The sequence below is a fragment of the Tachypleus tridentatus genome, chromosome 9 (genome assembly GCF_004210375.1).
Source record: "Tachypleus tridentatus isolate NWPU-2018 chromosome 9, ASM421037v1, whole genome shotgun sequence".
NCBI lineage: Eukaryota > Metazoa > Arthropoda > Merostomata > Xiphosura > Limulidae > Tachypleus > Tachypleus tridentatus.
The window spans coordinates 129,492,356-129,511,045 of NC_134833.1; the positions used below are offsets into that span (position 1 = coordinate 129,492,356).

Below are 18,690 nucleotides of genomic sequence, written 5' to 3' on the forward strand. Positions count from 1 at the left end.
TTTACCATTAATTTTTCTGTTCATTGATTATCACTTGTCACAAGACACCACACTTTGCTCGCTGTGGTGACATAAGACTTTTTGGAGATCTTGTTCTTGATAGTCCTGGCACCCCAATTTGATCCATATTATTTTGATTTCCATTGCTGTTAAATATGTATAGTATCTACATTTTGGAAATTCTAAATCTTAGATCTGAACACATGTTTATGATTTGGATGTATGAATATTTTGCATCAAAAAGATTTTACATATGTTGTTCCAGTACATCCTGTTCTACTGTGTCTTTATATTTCTGTAGTTATCACATTATTTGTTAATTTCCAAATTAAGAATTGTTTCAAAGTTACCTACCATATTACACTGTAAAATATCACATTCAGAAATTGTTTACTGAAATTATAGTTATCAATTTTTGGTTTTTTCACAACACAGATGTATAGGTTAATGCATTATAAGTTACACTGACATTCTTTAACAAGTCATATATTGTTTGAAACTGCAACTTTTATAATTGGCAGTAATGGAATATTTCAGAAACTTGCCACAGAGAACTATGCTGATAAATTCTCAACTCTCTTGCATTTAGAAGAAATTCAGATGCAACTTGATATGGAAGAATTTGACATTCAAGAGGTAGGCTAATGTGTAGAATCTTCTCAGTGTGACTCTCAGTTGTTCAAAGAATTAATGAATTACAAAAACATTATCAGTTAATTCTATAACAGTGAAGTTTGTATAGAGGAGAGAAGCCACTCTTTGTTTTTGATGTGGAAGATGGGAAGCTGCTGGTTTGTAATACGATTTCAGGAAGGTATTTTTTTTTGGTCAGTGCAAGAAAGATGCTTTGTTTATACTGTAATATGAGGAGATTATAATATTTATTGTATGAGAAAGAGAAATACTTTTTTCTTATGATAGAAAAGAAACTCATGTGTTAATATTATAGTAAGTTTAACAAAAATTAATAACATTGTTTTAGATAATGTCAAAGTTAAATTTCCAATCATGAATTTACTGAAATATTTTACATGTAAGCAAAGAAAATGTAATTCTACTTTCAGTTAAATTAGTTGTATTTAAAGTAGTTTAATAAAGTGAGTTATATTTGTTAGAATGTGATGTATTTACACATGATACATTTTTCTTGTGTTCTTCTACAATTAATTTTGATAGGTCTCCTTGAGACGTTGCAGGGAATACTTAGCTTTATATGTTCCTGGTTTGGCAGAAGGTCGGCCGTCTGTTCTCGTAGGGGACAAGGTCATCTTATCATCACCAGTTCTTGAAGAAGAGTTGTTATATGAAGGTTTTGTGCATGAGGTAATCTACCAAAAGATTATATAAAGAAATAAAGTTCACTTCAAATATCATTGATGTTAGAGTGAAAATAAACCTATCATCACCATTAAAGTTTGTTTCTTAGTTGTAGGTATGATGTTCTCAGACTGTGTATTTTAAAAATTAATGTGTAGAAGCAAAACATATTTGTGTTAAAACAGCTTATTATTTTTGTTTGTAAAAGATTTCAATGTATAGTTTTTGATTGGAGAATTTTGTAATATACTGTATTATTGTATGCTGATCATCAGATTTAGCCAGTTCATTGTTAGTGGACTAAATATGATTTTTAAAGTATTATTTGTTGTAGAATATATTTTTACAATTAGAACTTTCTGGGTAAGAAAATCAGTACTTTTATTGTAAAGGTTCACTGTATCCTTAATTCATTTGTGATCAGTCAGTGTGCTATACAATTTCAAGCCCAAGTTAAAAACTTGCTAAATTCTGTAACACTAGATACATCTAACAGAAGATAGACCTGTATGTTTATTTTTACAACAGTAGTGAAATGGGAAGTATTAAGTTGTTCAACTTACAATGTAAGTCAATGGTTTTTAAACTATGTTCCATGGAACCTCATAGATTTCTTAAAAAGAAACAAATAATTTTTTTTCAATTATTGAGCAATAACCTGTCAGGGAATGAATCTATTTTTAAAATAGATTTTAACAGTTTATCTTGCCAGTGTCCAGTATTCTTGTCTTTGTCTTACCCTAAGGATACTTATTAGTGCCTTTCGCCAATCCAACTCCTATGTTATATATGAAACAAAAGAGTAAGAAAAATTTAATTACACATAATATTAGTGTTTATCACACACATTCATAGAATGATTACTTTAAAAGACACAAAAACTTTGCCTTTTCAAATAAAACATAACTTTAACTTTGATAAATTGTTTAGGCAGAGTATTCATGATGAAACTTTGCAGAATGGACGGCAACTGCCTATTGTGGAGATACAAGTGTAGGGGACAATGTTTCAAAAGCGGAAGACTTTTATCCCATTATTCATTGGTAAAAAAGTTGCCTAAGAGTTGGCGGTGGGTGGTGATGACTAGCTGCCTTCCCTCTAGTCTTATACTACTAAATTAGGGACTACTAGTGCAGATAGCCCTTGAGTAGCTTTGCAAACAATTGTACAAAGCATATATATAAGTTAATCTTTACAATTGGCAGCCATAAATGGCATTTCAAATTGTTGGAAAGTATATATTTGTCACATATTTAAATTTAGGGAAGCTTACTACTATCCTAACAATAATATGAGGTGTTCCAGAAGTCAGTTCCTGTAGGCTGAATGTCTATACATGTTCACAGAATGTCTGTCTTTAAATTGGATATGGTTCTAAAGGCTTTCAGTCCAGTTCACCTTGCATACATTCATTAGTGCCATTATCTAAAAGACCTACAAGGAATTAGGAAAGTATTCTTTTTATTTACTTATAAAGCAGAGAACAATGTTTTGACCTTTCTAGGTCATCTTCAGGTTAACAAAGAAAGAGCTTGTAACTGAGATACATTTTCATTTCAAGTGGGTTTCTCATCATTAAGAACAAAAAAAAGCATTGTTAATTTTCTCTGTGTTATAATGGTAAATTACTTTTATAATAACCTGTAGATATGGCTTACCTATGATAAGGATTAACTCAGTAAAACTTTTTATAAATTTGTGTAATGTTCAGAATTTCTCCTTTTTATCAGTTTCATGGGTCTTACTTTAATTTGAGCAGATTAATCCATGTAAAGTTGTGTTCATAAACTAAGTTTTTAAAAGATTATTCATGTGTCTTGGCCTAAAATAAAACAATGTATATTTTAATTTGTTCATAAATTGATATTTTAACTTTTCTCCTCATCAACTGTATGATAGGTTTTAAAAGATGAAGTGTTGCTAAAGTTCCACAGCTCTTTTCATTCAAACTATAATGATGAAGTATACAACGTGTCATTTGCATTGAGTAGGTGAGAAGGAAAAATATTTATTAACTTTTCATTTTCAGTGGTATCCAAGAAAACTTTTCAGAATATAAAAATAATACTAATTGATCTTGTAATTTTATTACACAAATATTTATTGTACTTCATAGTGATTTAAAATATTCCAAGATAATGTATTCAATGCAATTGACAAACTGAAAGTGTAAGCATTTTAAGTTTTAATAAGCTATTAAAAATTTCTTTCAGTGAGACTTAACCTGTTGTAACAGATAACCTCAGTAACAGTGTCATAAAAATAAATATCTAATTGAAATCTTTCACTAGTTATTTCTTTAATTTTCTTGTTCTTTGAACCAGTTACTTGTGTATTCCACTTACTTACAAAACTACTTTATCAGTTTTTTCTACTTGACTTTATTTTTTAAGAATGATAAAATAATCTCTTGTGTGCTTGTCAGTTTCTTCATTGTAGTTTTTAATATTTGATGTAACTAATCAGATATTTTATCATTAAGAACTGCTCTCAGAAGGTGTCATCAAGCTGTTTCCATGATATCCCAACTACCATCTAATGGTAAGTACAATTAATTTCCTTTCAGATGTTTAGCACAGGTTCAGAAATTAAGCTGTTATTAAAAAAAACAAGCAATAACACAAAGATACTTCCTCACCCGAAATTTGCAGTACTACATATTCATAGATGCTGCTGTACTCAAAGGTATGAAAAGATTAAAAATCTTAAATATGTTGTTCATTGGATTGCTATTGTATGATGATAAACATTGAATTTTGTTCAGAAAGTGTACAAGTGTTGTAAAATTGTAGTTTAAAGCTCTATTCTACATGAAAAGTAGTTCTTTTCTAAAAAAAAAAAAAAGATATAAACCTTCTTTATACTCTCAGGAGTTGCATCTTAAATGTGATTTATTGTATTCTTTTATTATTATTTAAGAAAGCAACAATATTTGTATCACTGAAAGTCAAGTAAATGTTAGTTGATTTACATTTATTGTCAATAAAATGTGAAAAATAACATAATTCAAAAAACTATTTAAAAACATACGTATAGCATTGTTTGTGTTACGATAACTGGCAAACATTAATTTTGAAATTAGTTTTAAATCTCTCAAGGGTGCAGTGCAGGTTAACCCTGTAGTAGAACTGTGGATTTTGTAATTGGTAAACTGGGTAAAAATCTGTTCAGTACCACAGAATAATCCCCCATCTTTTTAAGCTGTAGGTAAATTATAACAGTTACAGTTAACCCCTTAATGAGGATAGTGGGTAGTAGGTTGCTAATTACTGGCTGCTTTCCATGTAGTCAGTAGTTCAGAGTACAAATACAAATTTCAAATCTTTTTGCTAGTTATTTATGTAATCTTCTATAAACCAATTATTTGTGTATTCCACACAAAGAAAAATTTGATTTTCTGAAATAGAGAAGTTATATTCCACCTACAAATCCATTTTGTTATTTTTTTAAGAATCAATATATAAACTTGTCTATTTTTCATATGGTTTTTAATGTTTTTAACTTATTTCAATTACTGAACAATATTTTCTCTACTAGAAATTTTTTTTGTAAATAGAGTTTACTTTGAAATAGTTTAATTAGATTTCTATTTGCTGTTTTGATCCAAATAAAAGCTACTTTGTAATTATGTAAAAGTGGTTAATGAACATTCTGAAAATGTCATGGTATTTGGATTACTCTCAGAGGGTTTATTTAGATGGATTTTTAAGAGCTTTTGTTATAGTGATGATATATACAGCTGAAGGTTGAAGCATTCTTATCTGTATGTAAAGATAGTTCTGTGTGAAATGAGATGCTAGAGTGGAAAAATAACATATAGGTATGCTTATATGAAGAATGATTTTATGTTATGTTTATTTTTAAAACATATGTTGTTTAAATCCTATATTTGAGTTAGTTTGTAAAAATCTCTGAGAATAACTTGTATCTTGAAAATTTATGGTGTACAAGCATGATTGTTTAAGGAATTATTATACAGGGGGTGATCCATGAGGTTATATATGGTGGCAGTTACATATGGTGGCTAGTCATATTTATTTTCCTGAATAAGTATCAAAATTGTATTTACAAATCTTTCTTTGAGGTTAATGTGGTCTGTAAAAATGTGAGACTGTAGATGAGGGGAACGGGTTCGATGTCTCAAGATATTTATGGAAATTGTATTAATTATTGAAAATAAAATCATTTCATGTAGGAAGGATGTAGGGTAGTCATTCTTTGAGAAATGTATTATTTCCTTCAAAAGTTAATTCACTTAATTTCATGTTTCCTGGTTAAAGTAATTGATTCGAGTATGTTTGTAACTAACTTGTATAACTCACCTGTCCAATCAGGTTGGTTTGTATTTGTTTGACACTTGTTTTCTTTCATGCAATTATGAGAATCTGGTGCTTAAGAGACTAAGATACCAGTTTTGGGTTAAAAGAAAAGGAACACATATGAAAATATAAATGATTATATATAAATACATACATACACAAACAGGTTTGATTGTATGGTTTATTATTTTTGTTGATAAGATTGTTAAGGCAGGAAATGTTTGCATTTTCCTCACAAGTTGAGTGTCTGGGGTTTTCAAGTTCTTACAGAAGGTTTCTCTCTGTCTCCTCGTGTAATCCACTTTTTGGTGATCTCATTATTCACTGAGTAAAAGCTTGTCAAAATAAGCAATTTAAATGCTTGGTGTTAGAGTTTCTCAGAATCGTTTTTTTCAAAATTAAAAGAAAAAAACAACATGAAAATACAGTTATAACATTAGTTATCTAGTTAATATTAGTGATATTTACATATTTCTTTTTCAGTGTTATTTCCCTCAGTACTTCACCTGAAGAACCCACAAGTTCAACTTATAGAAAATTCAAGTAATACTTCAAGCCTTGAAGACAGTTCTCAAAAGCTGTTAAATAAAATGTCAAAAAACTTTAATACTAACACCTTTTTAACAGCTGATAATAAAAATTCCAAAGTCTCTGAATTATCTGCCTTAAATGTATTTCAAAGTACCTGTAGACCTGTGATATCATATGTATCTCCAACACCTGTGAAGGGTTACCAAGTAAGAGATGCAAGAAAGACTTTGCTTTCAAATAATTCTAATGGAAAGAGATTAACCTGGGTAAACAAGACCTTAAATGAAAGACAACGATCAGCAGTGAAACGAATAGTGAGTGGTCAGTGTCGTCCAACCCCTTACATTATATTTGGACCTCCAGGAACAGGAAAGACAGTCACAGTAGTGGAAGCTATGTTACAAATTTACTTGAATGTTCCCTCTAGTCGGATAATTGCCTGTACCCCCTCAAACAGTGCTGCTGATTTAATTGTGAGTATTTAAAGTTACTTTTAATAATGTTATTTTAAAGTAAGTAAGAACATAGCCATTTCAAATTAGAAATATGCAAGGATTTTGTTTAAAAAAATATACAATGATACGATATGTTGCATCCATGATTCAAAGTTTGTTTAGTGTAGTTTATTTGATATTTGAAATTCTAGAACTAGCCTGTAAATGTTTGAAAAAAAATTCCCTAAACATTATGCTCAGTTAACTCTATTGAAGCACCGATGTCTGTATTCTGTTTTTTTATATCACATGTTAAGTTATTTTATATTCCAGTTATTTTGAACCTGGTAATTAGTACAAAGCATGTTAATATATGTAGTGGGTTTATAAAATGCTATGTTAATTGAGCATCAAATTACATTATTGGTTTGATGACATAATAATGTCAGACACATACACGCATGTTGAAATTTGAGCTTTTACATATAAGAAAAGTATTCAGAATAAAATTCATAGGAAACATTAGGAAAAGATTTGTGTGCTGACTCTTGTAAAGTGTGCAAAAAGCACATCACCACTGTTTTCACTTTATACATAATTCTAAGAATTAGAAAAATTCTAATGAGGAAGACATCTGTTTCTCAAGTTTTAATTATCGAAATTTTCAGAAATGAAAACAAGTAGTTACTGTTGGTTCGTGTTCTTTATAAGGTGAAATACAAAATACAAACTGATTGAACCATATTGACTGATAACTCGTTTCTCTGAATGAACACTTGCACAACACATAGTTGTAGGTTTGCACTTTTTTCTTTTACTCAAGTTGTTTTATATTTAATGATAAATAATGTGAAATTTACAAGCATGGATTTATATTGCAGACCTTAAGGATACACGAAAGTAAAAGGGTTCAAGCAGTGGATTTGGTTCGTCTAAATGCACTCCAGAGGATTGAAGAGGTAAGGCTCAAACAAATTTATTGGTGGAGGTCTATTTAACAAAATCAAGGAAGATCTCTGTTTCTTGAATAACATAAAAATAAAGCCTGATAATCCAGTTGTAAAGGTACCATGCTGATGCTAATGTTAGCTAATTAAGTAGAAAAGTCTGAATGTTAACCTTGGCTTTATTTGAAATCATTGTCTGTTTCTGTGAAGTAATGATGAAATAAAAATTCAAAAGAAACCTTCAGATTTCTCCTGATTATAAATTTGGTAAGTCTACAAACTCACAATACTAAAATCTGGGGCTTTATTCCTCAGGATGTGCACAACAGATATCCAAATTTGGATTTTCACTTTCAAAGAAAAAAAATCATAAAGTTGTCTACACAGTGTCAATGTTTTATAAAGTGCCAGATCCAAACACATAAATATTTATTTTGAGAATTTTCAAAAGGATTATAATATTTAATTAGTTTTATAACAGTATTACTGTGTGTTCCTTTTTTTTCAGTTTTGTATTTGTAAAAGTATATTAAAACCTTTCCATTTATCTTGTGATTTTTTTTGCCATCAACTAACTGGATTCAGCAATGAAGATAAGATAGCGTGATTAACTGCATTTTCTTTATTTTTAAAGATACATTTGATTATCAATATGTTAACAATATTTAAAGGTTTATAATACTTTGTTCTTCTTAACTGCATATTAGAGTCATAACCTGTAACTCTCTGCTAGCTTAAAGTCAGAGTTATAATTGCAGTTTGCATTTGTGTTTGTTTAATTTTTTCTCAGTTTGAAATTAGCCAACTTGTTTGCATATAAATGGTATGTTGTTGATACCAAACGTCAAGTTAAATGGAGTTTTTTTAGTTTTTGTTTTTTGTTACTTTCATCTAATTTAATTTAAATTTACATTTAATATTTTGAGTTTCTTACATTTGTTCTAACAATACATAATCCTCACCAACAACAGACACAAAATATTGCTTACTTGAGGAAAGTATTAAATTTGAAGAACACTAAAGAATTACGTATTTACTACCACTGTTACAAAGCATGAGATGTGAGAATAAATAATTTAACACAAGCTGTCTTTTTATTTTTTTGTTATTCTAGAACATTCCAGAAGAAATCAGACTGTATTGTAAAAATAGTAATGATCTTGAGCTACTCTTCCATCATCGCATTGTTATTAGCACATGTACTACAGCAGGAACTTTCTACAGCCTGGGTTTAACTACATCACATTTCACTCATGTTTTTGTTGATGAAGTATGTTGTTTGTCTTTACAGTTATGTACTAATACTTAATGCCCCATGATCACTCTTTCAGTGTGGATAATTTTGTTGTAAATTTAAATTTACTGCATTCACTTTTGTGCATGTGTGTTTGAGAATGAAATGATACACACACACACACACACACACACACACAGCTTCTTACCAAGAAACCCAGATGAAAAATGAAAACACAGAGCAAAGACATAATCTTTCTCATTCAATGATTAAAGAAATACATTTATAAATAAATATATGTGTATGGGTGTGTAGCAGATAAACAGAATCTAATATTTAGATATCATGACAATAGTTTAAGCCTGAAGTCGTGAGTTATTAATAATGAGTAATGTTTCCTGTACGGTTTATATAAACGTGTGTGCACTGTGGGATAAAGAGCAGACTGCATGTCAGTGAAATGAATCTTCATGACAAATCATATTATTTTAACACATTACTCTAGATATTCTTATCTTAATGTTCACAAAACTCATAGTAATGAATAGTAGATAAAATTTATTTCAGTCACTCAAAACGTATATATTTGGATATTTTTTTTACTGTAATATTTCAGTTTATTATAATTGTCTTCATTTACAAAAATGTACTGTCACATTTGTTCTTGAAACTAGCTTACTTTATTTTGTTTCCTGTTGATTGAAACTGTTGAGCCAATTATTTTCTAACACTAACTGATAATGGTCTTTAACTCCCTGTAGTTAAAAATATTTTTGTTGATGCATATATATTTTGTCTGTACCTTAACGTGTGTATCATTTGCATGGCCTCTGGTAATTGTATTTGTTCCTAAAGAGACTAGTTCTTAACATGTACTTATATTTTTCAGTTTCTTTTATGCAAGTTGACTTGTTTATTACTTACCTTCTTTGGTAAGTTACGTATTATCTTGTTTAGTCATGAAAAAGCTGCTCATATAAAAATATTTTAATATAAAATGTTAAAGTGAACATATTTTTATTTATAATTAGTTCCCAAAGTAGGGCCACTAAAATTTTATCTGTGTCAAATGAAGGACAACCTAAACAAAGGAAGTCATATTCATGATTCTTTCTTCTTTTTTTTTTTTTTTTTGAATGATGAGAATGTTTATTTGCATGAACAACTTTAAGTGTACTAAAGAATGAATAGAGCTATGAAGTTCTTGTATCTGTGTTGACTCTATGTTTGATTGTTACCAATACCAGATGGCATGCTCAGTTGTCCTTGTGAAAACAGGTGGCCATATGTCACAATATATTGCAAGCATTGTTGTTTGTGTATATGTTTAGCTGGATATGTATTGCATATTTTTTGCTATAGTTTAATATTACATATTAAAATTATTTTAAATAACTGAAAAGTTATTACTTTTCATCAAATAATTGAGAAAGTATAGTTACTAAAAAGTGTAAATTTTAATGTGAAATTTCACATTATATACAATTAAAACATGGAAAATAACTTCACCTAAATATTTAGTACTGTGAAAATGAAATTAACATTTTCTAGTAGGCTTAAGTAATTCTGATAAACACCACAATATATTGAAAGTATTCTAGAATGTATATTTAGAATTGGGATTTGCTATTGAGCAAAAAGTTGAAAGGTTTTAGATTCAAACTTGTTAATTTGGTTTTTAAGTGAAAAATAGAAGACATCAGAGATTTATGGGTTTTGTAGAAGTGACTTAAGTTTATTAGAAAAGTTATCAAACATATTAAATATGTTAGAAGCATCAATCAATGCTTTTTCCAGGCAGGTCAAGCTACTGAACCAGAATGTTTGGTTTCAATCAATCTGGCAGCTCTTGGAGAGGGACAGGTGAGACATTATCAGTTTAAGGTTTGACTAGGGTGTTAGTGTTAATGACATTGTAGTGAAAACATAAAACTCCAGATTTTGATATGGTTTTTTCTCTGTTAATAACAGAAATGTATGAAAGAGATTTGTTTGTTTTAACACAATTATATTTGTGGTAAAATTAATTTAGAACTAAAATCTTGTTTTTTTTAACTTCATTCACACTTTAAATGCTTTTATAATAAATCTTATTAATTTTGTGCAGTATCTTTAAGTTATAATGAAGTGTTTAAATGCATAGCCTTGAATCTTAAAAGGTTTATTTTCAGGTAATATTAGCTGGAGATCCCTTACAGTTGGGACCAGTTTTACGGTCCAGATATGCCCAATTATATGGGTTGAAGATTTCTTTATTAGAAAGGCTTATGGATCGACCCATGTACTTGAGAGATGAAGATAAGTTTGCTGATCACGGAAACTATGACCCTTTAATTGTAATCATTTTAACTAGTTCATTGAGTTTATTTATAAACCATTTCAATTAAAAACATTCTAGAAGTTTTCATAGTTTTAAGGTTTACCTTTTTTTTAAATGATTCAGTAAGATCCTGATGTTTCAGTTTGTAACAAGTTTAATTAAAATCCATAAATATATTAATATAATGTATGACTTAATTATGTTCAAGATAATAGTGAACAAAATTCAGCAACAGACTGTAGTATGTTTGTGCTTTTTTCTAAACAGGAGTAAAGCTATCTCCACCTGTAACCTACTTAAGATAAAAGTAACAGAAGGCATGTGTCTGTTATCCATCATGAAAACTAAGCTGTAGAACATCTCAAAATAGCCTCCTCTTTTAATAGTTGGACTAAATCTGAATGTAGTATGTTCTAGTAGCCTGAGTAGTTGAGAAAAACATTTTAACAGGACTAAATTTAGTGTGTAAAGGTCCCTCTTCAAGCAGAGAGCAACTGACTGCTCAAAATTGTAGGTTTTTAATGAGTTTGTAATAGCTATATTTGTACAGAAAATCTTTATTAAATAAACTTGAAATTTCAAACACTTTAATAACTTATTTTCTATACTTAATAAAAGTATTTTATATAAACAGACCTTAAACGGCTTTCCTTTTTCTTTTTTTTTAATTATGCCGTATAAAGTATGAAAATATACAAATATTAACTAACTAATGTAGATTTTCTTTCTTATCTTCCTCTTTATTTTGTTATGTACTGAAATCAGTAGAAATTAATTGTATTTGGAATGCATTAATAAAAGTTGACATATTTACTATTTGAAATACTCTTCCTTATCTACTGTTATACCAGATATTGTGCATTAAAGCTTAATTTATACTTTGTTTTGAAGTAGTAACAATTTCACACTTTGATGTTTTGACGATTAGGTTACTAAGTTAGTGAACAACTATCGATCCCATTCAGCCATACTGAGTGTTTCTTCTCAATTATTTTATCACAATGAACTTGTTTGTTGTGCATCTAAAGACCAACGAGAAAGTCTCTGTCACTGGGATGGTTTACCAAAAGGAGGAGTTCCCATTGTATTTCATGGAGTAAAGGTAAACCTTTACCTTTCTTCTAGTTTAAATAATAGTTATAAGTACTATGTTTGTTTGTAATGGAACTAAAATTAAAAAAGACAAGTAATTATGGATATCTACTTCTTTTAGAAGGTTTTATTGCTCATTTTTTATTTTTAATGAACAACTATAAGTTTGCATAAAAATGTGCTACACTATATGTTCAGTGTGATATTTGTAATTTGTATTGTTTGTTTCTAGCAATAGAAAAGTTCTTTTTAAAGTAAGTTCTCTAACGGTGGTTGATGTGAAAATGTGGAGTTGTTTGTTCTTTATGAAAATCAAAACTATAGATAAAACTCGTTTATTTTTTAATTTAAAAAAATTGTTATTGAAGATCTTGAGATTACTTCAGGGGCCTGACAGTAACAGAAAGAGGGAAACAAACAACTGTGAAATAGATAATCAGACACATTTTGTAAATAAGAAGTTGACATGTGCACAACAAGTGCAAAAGAATTACTTACTGACTTGTAGCTACTTGTATGTAATAAACTGTTACTAAGTGCTTTATGATGTTAAACAGGTAATACTGTACAGAAATATTTAACAAAAACTAAGTGCAAAATCAATAACACTGTATATATTTAACAAAATCTCAAAAGCAAATCAAAAACAAAAATGCAACGTTTAACTATAATTACAGATAAAATGAAAAATAAGTGGAAAACTAACACACAATACAAAAGTAATAAAACTGTGAAACTAATAACACGTACAAAGAAATGTAACAAAGGATTAGAAAAATTTAAACATGAAACTGTAGACATAATGATGTAACAAATATTATTAAAGAAAACATAACTTAATCTTATGTGATACAGTTACAGTCCTGTATTTGTAGGGTTCAGATATGCGAGAGGGAAACAGTCCATCTTGGTTCAACCCTTCCGAGGTCGTGCAGGTTGTCATGTATGTTCAATCTCTCTATAAGTTTGGACTTAAACCAGATGATATTGGTGTCATCACTCCATATCGTAAGCAGGTTAGAATGCAATGTGTAAATTTAAACTTTGTTTTTACCCTTTATAAGATACAAATACATGCTTTACAAGTCAATCATTTATCTTTGGATGTAATAAAAAATGCTTACATTTTTATATGTGGTTGAATACATCTACAAGTACATCAAATGTTTCATTTCTTACTGAGAAGATTATAATCATCACACCTTTAAATGAAAACTCTGCAAACCTTTATTTCCAAATGATGATACAAGTTGTGTTTTTAGGTGCTTGTACATGCAGTAGGTTATTTTGTTGTTTTATTTAACTGATGCAAAATGTTAACAATTTAAAAAATACATTTTAAAATAGCACCAATTGGAATAAGTAGTTGCTAAACATTGTGTAAAATATGTCATTGAACAACCTGTTTCGTAATAGAAGTTTTGTACCAAAACAGTTTTACAGTATTATCTTGGGGGAAAGCACTTGTTTTTCAAAAAATTAAAAACATATATCAGTGTGCCTGTTTAGTGTACAGCACTTCATCAAACTGTCGTTTAATGTGTGGATATTTATTTATATAAATGTTACTTCACATATTATTCTTAGATAGAGAGAAGTCATAAAAATTTGGACCGACATCAGAATATTTGCAAGGTGCTTTTAAGAAAATATTTTTCTTAGTGTATTGAAACAAAAATTTAAGAAGTGATTGAAGAAATTTATAATAGTTTAAGAAGTTTGTAACTAGTGACACACATGAACTGTAAAGAAAACATTTTTGAAAAACAGGTATTTATTATATAATTCTAGAAAAAAAATGTAAAAACTATCATAATTTATTTAAATTTATTGTGAGCAGAAACTTAGTCAAACAATATTGTATAACTGGTTTTATTTATACATGATGTATAAAAACTAAAATTGAATTTTTTTTCAGGTGGAAAAGATTAAAATATTCTTCAATAGTCTGGCTGTAGAATATTGTAAAGTTGGTTCTGTTGAAGAATTTCAAGGTCAAGAACGTCTCGCCATTATTATTTCCACGGTATGGTTTTTAGGATTAATTTAAGAATGTTTTGTGGGAATTGATTTTGCTCCTAATAACATCTATGTACTCATCACTAACTGATCGTCCGCTTAGAGCCACAGGAATTGTTTTTATGTTGCATATTTTATTGTTGAGAATTACGCTGAACTTCTTGATACAAATAATTCAGAGTTGTTTTATCTTCACTACTCATACTTCATTTTTCTGCTCCAATTTTGTTATGTATCATGAAGCATGTTTTTATATTAGTCACCTAATTTCAGATAAGAAAAATTGAGTTATAAAAATAATAAAGGTATAAGTAACAAATTCTAATTTATTAAAGAAAGACAAAACATAAATAAGCTAATGTGATTTATTAAATATTTTACTGTGTTTGGTAAATTAGAAAAAAAATACTTATTATTTATTTACAAAATATAGAAGTTAAGACATTATTATTTATGTATGCTTTTTTTAATGCAAACAAATTTTTTAAAATTAATTGTGTAATATTTTTGGGTACTATCACATGATTCACCATCATCAGATATATAATTTTTTATCAAAATGTGTTTTTTGACTCTGATAATCATTTTCATTAAGTTTGATACAGGTAGTTTTTAATCTCAACAACAGTGTGATTGTAATTAACCACTGTGGTATTTAATGTGGTTACTGTAATATTTTAGCTTGTAGTTTCTTATTTAGATATTACAGATTGTAAATTTATGATTTGCGTTTTGAAGTGTTACTGGTTGAATAAATTTGTTCTGTATGACTAATATGAAAGGAAGCATTTCTAATAAGTGTGTGTGTGTGGGTGGGGTCAGATTTAGAAGCAGATTTTTCAACCTTCATGTTGTGAGTTCCCAAGCAATGTGTAAATTATTTTATTTTTAAGCTATTCAATTATTAAAATAAAATTTTACTTTAAGTGTAAATATTGATGAAGTTACCAAGCTATAATCATTATTTCCAACTCATCTATGATCTGTGTTGCTAATTTACAATCTTAATTAACAAACAAAGAACCTTATACAGACCACACTACAGCTTATAATACATGATTTACTACTTTAAGGTGATACAGGTTATATAACTTGCTTACTTAAGAATATATCAAAAGGAAATGTTTCTGACAAGGGTTAGAATCGAATTTTTGAACCACTGAGGCAGAAATCATCAGTAAAAGTGTAATTTGTTTAGATCATTAAATTCCATAATTTATGTGTGATCAATTTATTTTACGTTGAACTTGTATATATATATACACACATACATATAGGTTAGAGCTTGTGAAGAATATGTGGAGTTTGACAGCTTGCACAATCTGGGTTTTTTAAGTAATCCGAAACGTTTCAACGTTGCTGTAACTCGAGCCCAAGGACTCCTAGTGATAGTTGGTGACCCACTTGTTTTATCAAAGGTAATTGCTTCTTTATCCATTTAATTGTAATTATTTGTTTTAAGTATCACACGTTCATTCAAAGTGCTTCTGTTTTCAGTTGTTAGATGAAGATTGTGAATGATTTACAAAAGTGGCTGATCACAATTGACTCCTGATGATTTTGACCTTAACCAGTCAGTTTTGTATTCAAACTGATGACATTAAATAGAGCTCCAGTGTTCCAGAAATCGTAATACAGAAAAAATATAAAACTAAAACAATAGGTGTACTATTGAAAACACATTTGTAATGATTTCATGGATAATTTTTCAAGAGAAAAGAAAAATATCTTGGAAAGACGTGTATATAATTGCATGTGAGGTCATCATCTGTTTAGACCAACTACTGATTTTCATTCCTGGGAGATGATAACATGATAATCACATGGTAATTATTTCCTCATAAATGAAGTAACTGATATTTCTGTAATGTTTGAATGATGAAATTTTACCTTGCACCAAAATTGCAAAGTAAAGTAGTTTTCCATTACTCACATTGCATCAGTTTATTCATGTGTTCTGAAATTAAATTTACATTGAACTTAGCTCTGAATTCACCACATCTAATGATGTTTAGGGCAAGTTATTCTAAGGTGAATTATGAGCCAAACTGCATATGAGTGAATGCTAAGTTCTGTTTATGAGGTAACAACTATTGTTTGTGCTAAAGCTGAATTTTGGTTTTTTTTTCTTGAGTGTTTTTGGATAGATTTCACATATATTTGTGTGTTGCCTAAGACACTTAAACTATAATTGTTGTTGTTGCAATAGACTTTTAAAAGGAAGCATCTCATACAGGAAAGTAATGTGCAGATCAGGATATTGCTAATATCACACACATTATCAAATAGATTATATGGGGTTGGAAATTTTGTCATCTTTAAGGCTGACAATCTGATTAAGAGAAGGAAGAAGCAGTGACACCTGTTCTGAGCCGAGCTATGTATAATGAATGACCTCTATGAACTTGAGAGTGACCAGACGAAGGGCAGGATTTTTTTTTCCATTGATGTTGACTCTTACTCAACATTGACGTGATATGCTTTCAAGAAGAAATACTCATTTACTAAAACTAAAACACTAGTATGCAACTACCTGAGCTAACTAGATGTGGGTAAAATTCATTGCTTTATTTCACTTGTGTAATGGATAGTATGTATCTTGAAATTTGGAAGAAATAAGATATGTGCTAGCCATGGTTTTTAGGTGCTTGTAATAGGAGCATCTAAGTTTGGTGTTCATTGTTTTTTGGAGTAGATGAGATGATGATGTTTTTTAGCAGTGAATACTGGCAGGATATAAGTAACTTTGAAAGCCATTTTAAAGCACTTTTTTACATTCGTGACAATCAAACTTTGAAAAATGTTCACTTAACCTTCATCTTTATATTCATATTGCTAAAGAGAAGAATATTTGCATCATTTTTTTCTACTATTGGACACAAATTGGGGTTACTGAAAATTTTGACTTTTTCCTGGAACTTTGCTTGGTTCTAAAATCAAAGGTGTGCAAATTTGGTGAATGAAATTTTTCAAACCTACTCTAAAAGTGCATAATGTTCAGGAAAAACATTTACCGTTTTTAATTCTAGAGAAGAGAAATGCCTGTTATCAAGATAAAAACTAGTTGAATGTTTGATACATGTATACATTGTTATCCTAACACAATTGGGATTTTGGTATTATCAAAGTTTAAGATTTTTGTATAAAATGGTATCACAATAATTTTTTTTATCAACTTATGTGCATTTACCGATATATCTTCAAAGAAAATATTGAAATATTTGTTTAGAAATGTTGAAATGATGTTAAGGTAGCATAATGACTATATCAGAATAGGTTGTTACATGTTTTGTATAACACTGTGTAGTTATGCTCTATAAAATTTCAGGATTCTAACTGGAATGAACTCCTGATGTACTGTGTGAAGAATGGTGCTTACACTGGATGCAACTTAAGACTTGAAGAATCACCAGAAGAAATTTTAAATTAATTGTGTAGGAGTACAAAATATTTTACTTTATCCAGACTTCAAATCATGACAGCTCATTACATTTGATTTAGAATTTCACAGACAGCATAATTTAGGTTATTCCAGAACAAAAGTAAGAATTGAAAGACAGGCATTAATATGCATCTATGTATGAATAAATGTTGAGATAAAAGACCAAGTTAAATGTTTTATTAAAAGTGTGATGGCAGTAGTGATCCATTCTTTATATTTTTAGTAAGTGTTGAGAATACAAAAAAAAATTTGTTTTGGTTAAACACAAGACTTCTAGTAACTTCTGTTGGTTTGTTTTTAGTCACTGGTGTGCAGAACACAATGTGATTTACTGAAAGACGAATAATTTTATTTTTCTTAGTTGTAGAAGAAAATCCTAATGAAATTAATAAATTATGACATTTGAACAATAGCAAACTAGGATTTGGAGAGAAAAAAGATGTAACCCTGTTTATGTCAAAACCTTTAAATCATTTTACAGATCAGCTAGATTTTGATATTTCAAAAGTAGTTTTTAAATTGGGAAAGAAATGTTATAGTGCTCAAGAATACCATTAAAAGAAAATTATTGTTTTAAAACCTCTCAAGAACTTCGGAGTACCTACAAAAGGAACTTCGGAGTACCCACAAATTGTTTCTTCTGTCAAATTTGTTGTTAATGTTTGACTTAATCATCAGTATGAGGTACATTGTGGTTTGTAATCTGTTATACTTAACTTCATTGATGTTATATTTATGTTGTTGGGTATTTTTTTAGAATATTTCAAGTATAAATGCCAAATACTTTATATCTAGAGAAAAGACATAGTACGAAGTCTGTTCAAAAAATACGCGGACTGTTTGAATTGCGCGGCTCCAGTTGGTTCCAGGGGAATCCGCTTGGTGTCGCTAGGTTCGCACAGATCAGCTGATTACGACGCCATTTCCCGATTGCAGATATCTTCATTTGTGTATTAGCTACGCGGTTTTAAGTGAAGTGCGATTTTTTCGTTTGGCGGATTTCAGAATGAATGACCTGAAGGAGCAACGACTTGC

At 29.3% G+C, this 18,690-nt stretch overlaps 1 protein-coding gene across 12 annotated transcripts in view; it reads left to right on the forward strand.

Moving 5' to 3' along the window:
* LOC143226363 (RNA helicase Mov10l1-like) overlaps positions 1-17,850 on the forward strand; it is a 39,864-nt gene extending 22,014 nt beyond the window's left edge. For 6 of the 12 annotated variants that reach the window (XM_076457243.1, XM_076457240.1, XM_076457238.1 and 3 more), the window contains exons 10-23: positions 538-636; positions 1,177-1,323; positions 3,217-3,308; positions 3,800-3,858; positions 6,120-6,640; positions 7,483-7,560; positions 8,663-8,818; positions 10,580-10,645; positions 10,954-11,118; positions 12,031-12,204; positions 13,070-13,210; positions 14,113-14,220; positions 15,491-15,631; positions 17,542-17,850. In XM_076457243.1, coding sequence (XP_076313358.1) covers positions 538-636; positions 1,177-1,323; positions 3,217-3,308; positions 3,800-3,858; positions 6,120-6,640; positions 7,483-7,560; positions 8,663-8,818; positions 10,580-10,645; positions 10,954-11,118; positions 12,031-12,204; positions 13,070-13,210; positions 14,113-14,220; positions 15,491-15,631; positions 17,542-17,643 — 2,049 coding nt within the window. In that variant the 3' untranslated portion in view covers positions 17,644-17,850. Of the gene's footprint in view, positions 1-537; positions 637-1,176; positions 1,324-3,216; positions 3,309-3,799; positions 3,859-6,119; positions 6,641-7,482; positions 7,561-8,662; positions 8,819-10,579; positions 10,646-10,941; positions 11,119-12,030; positions 12,205-13,069; positions 13,211-14,112; positions 14,221-15,490; positions 15,632-17,541 lie in introns of all 12 variants that reach the window. The other 6 variants (XM_076457247.1, XM_076457249.1, XR_013014564.1 and 3 more) reach the window with 5 other exon arrangements.
* Positions 17,851-18,690: the final 840 nt, after the last annotated feature.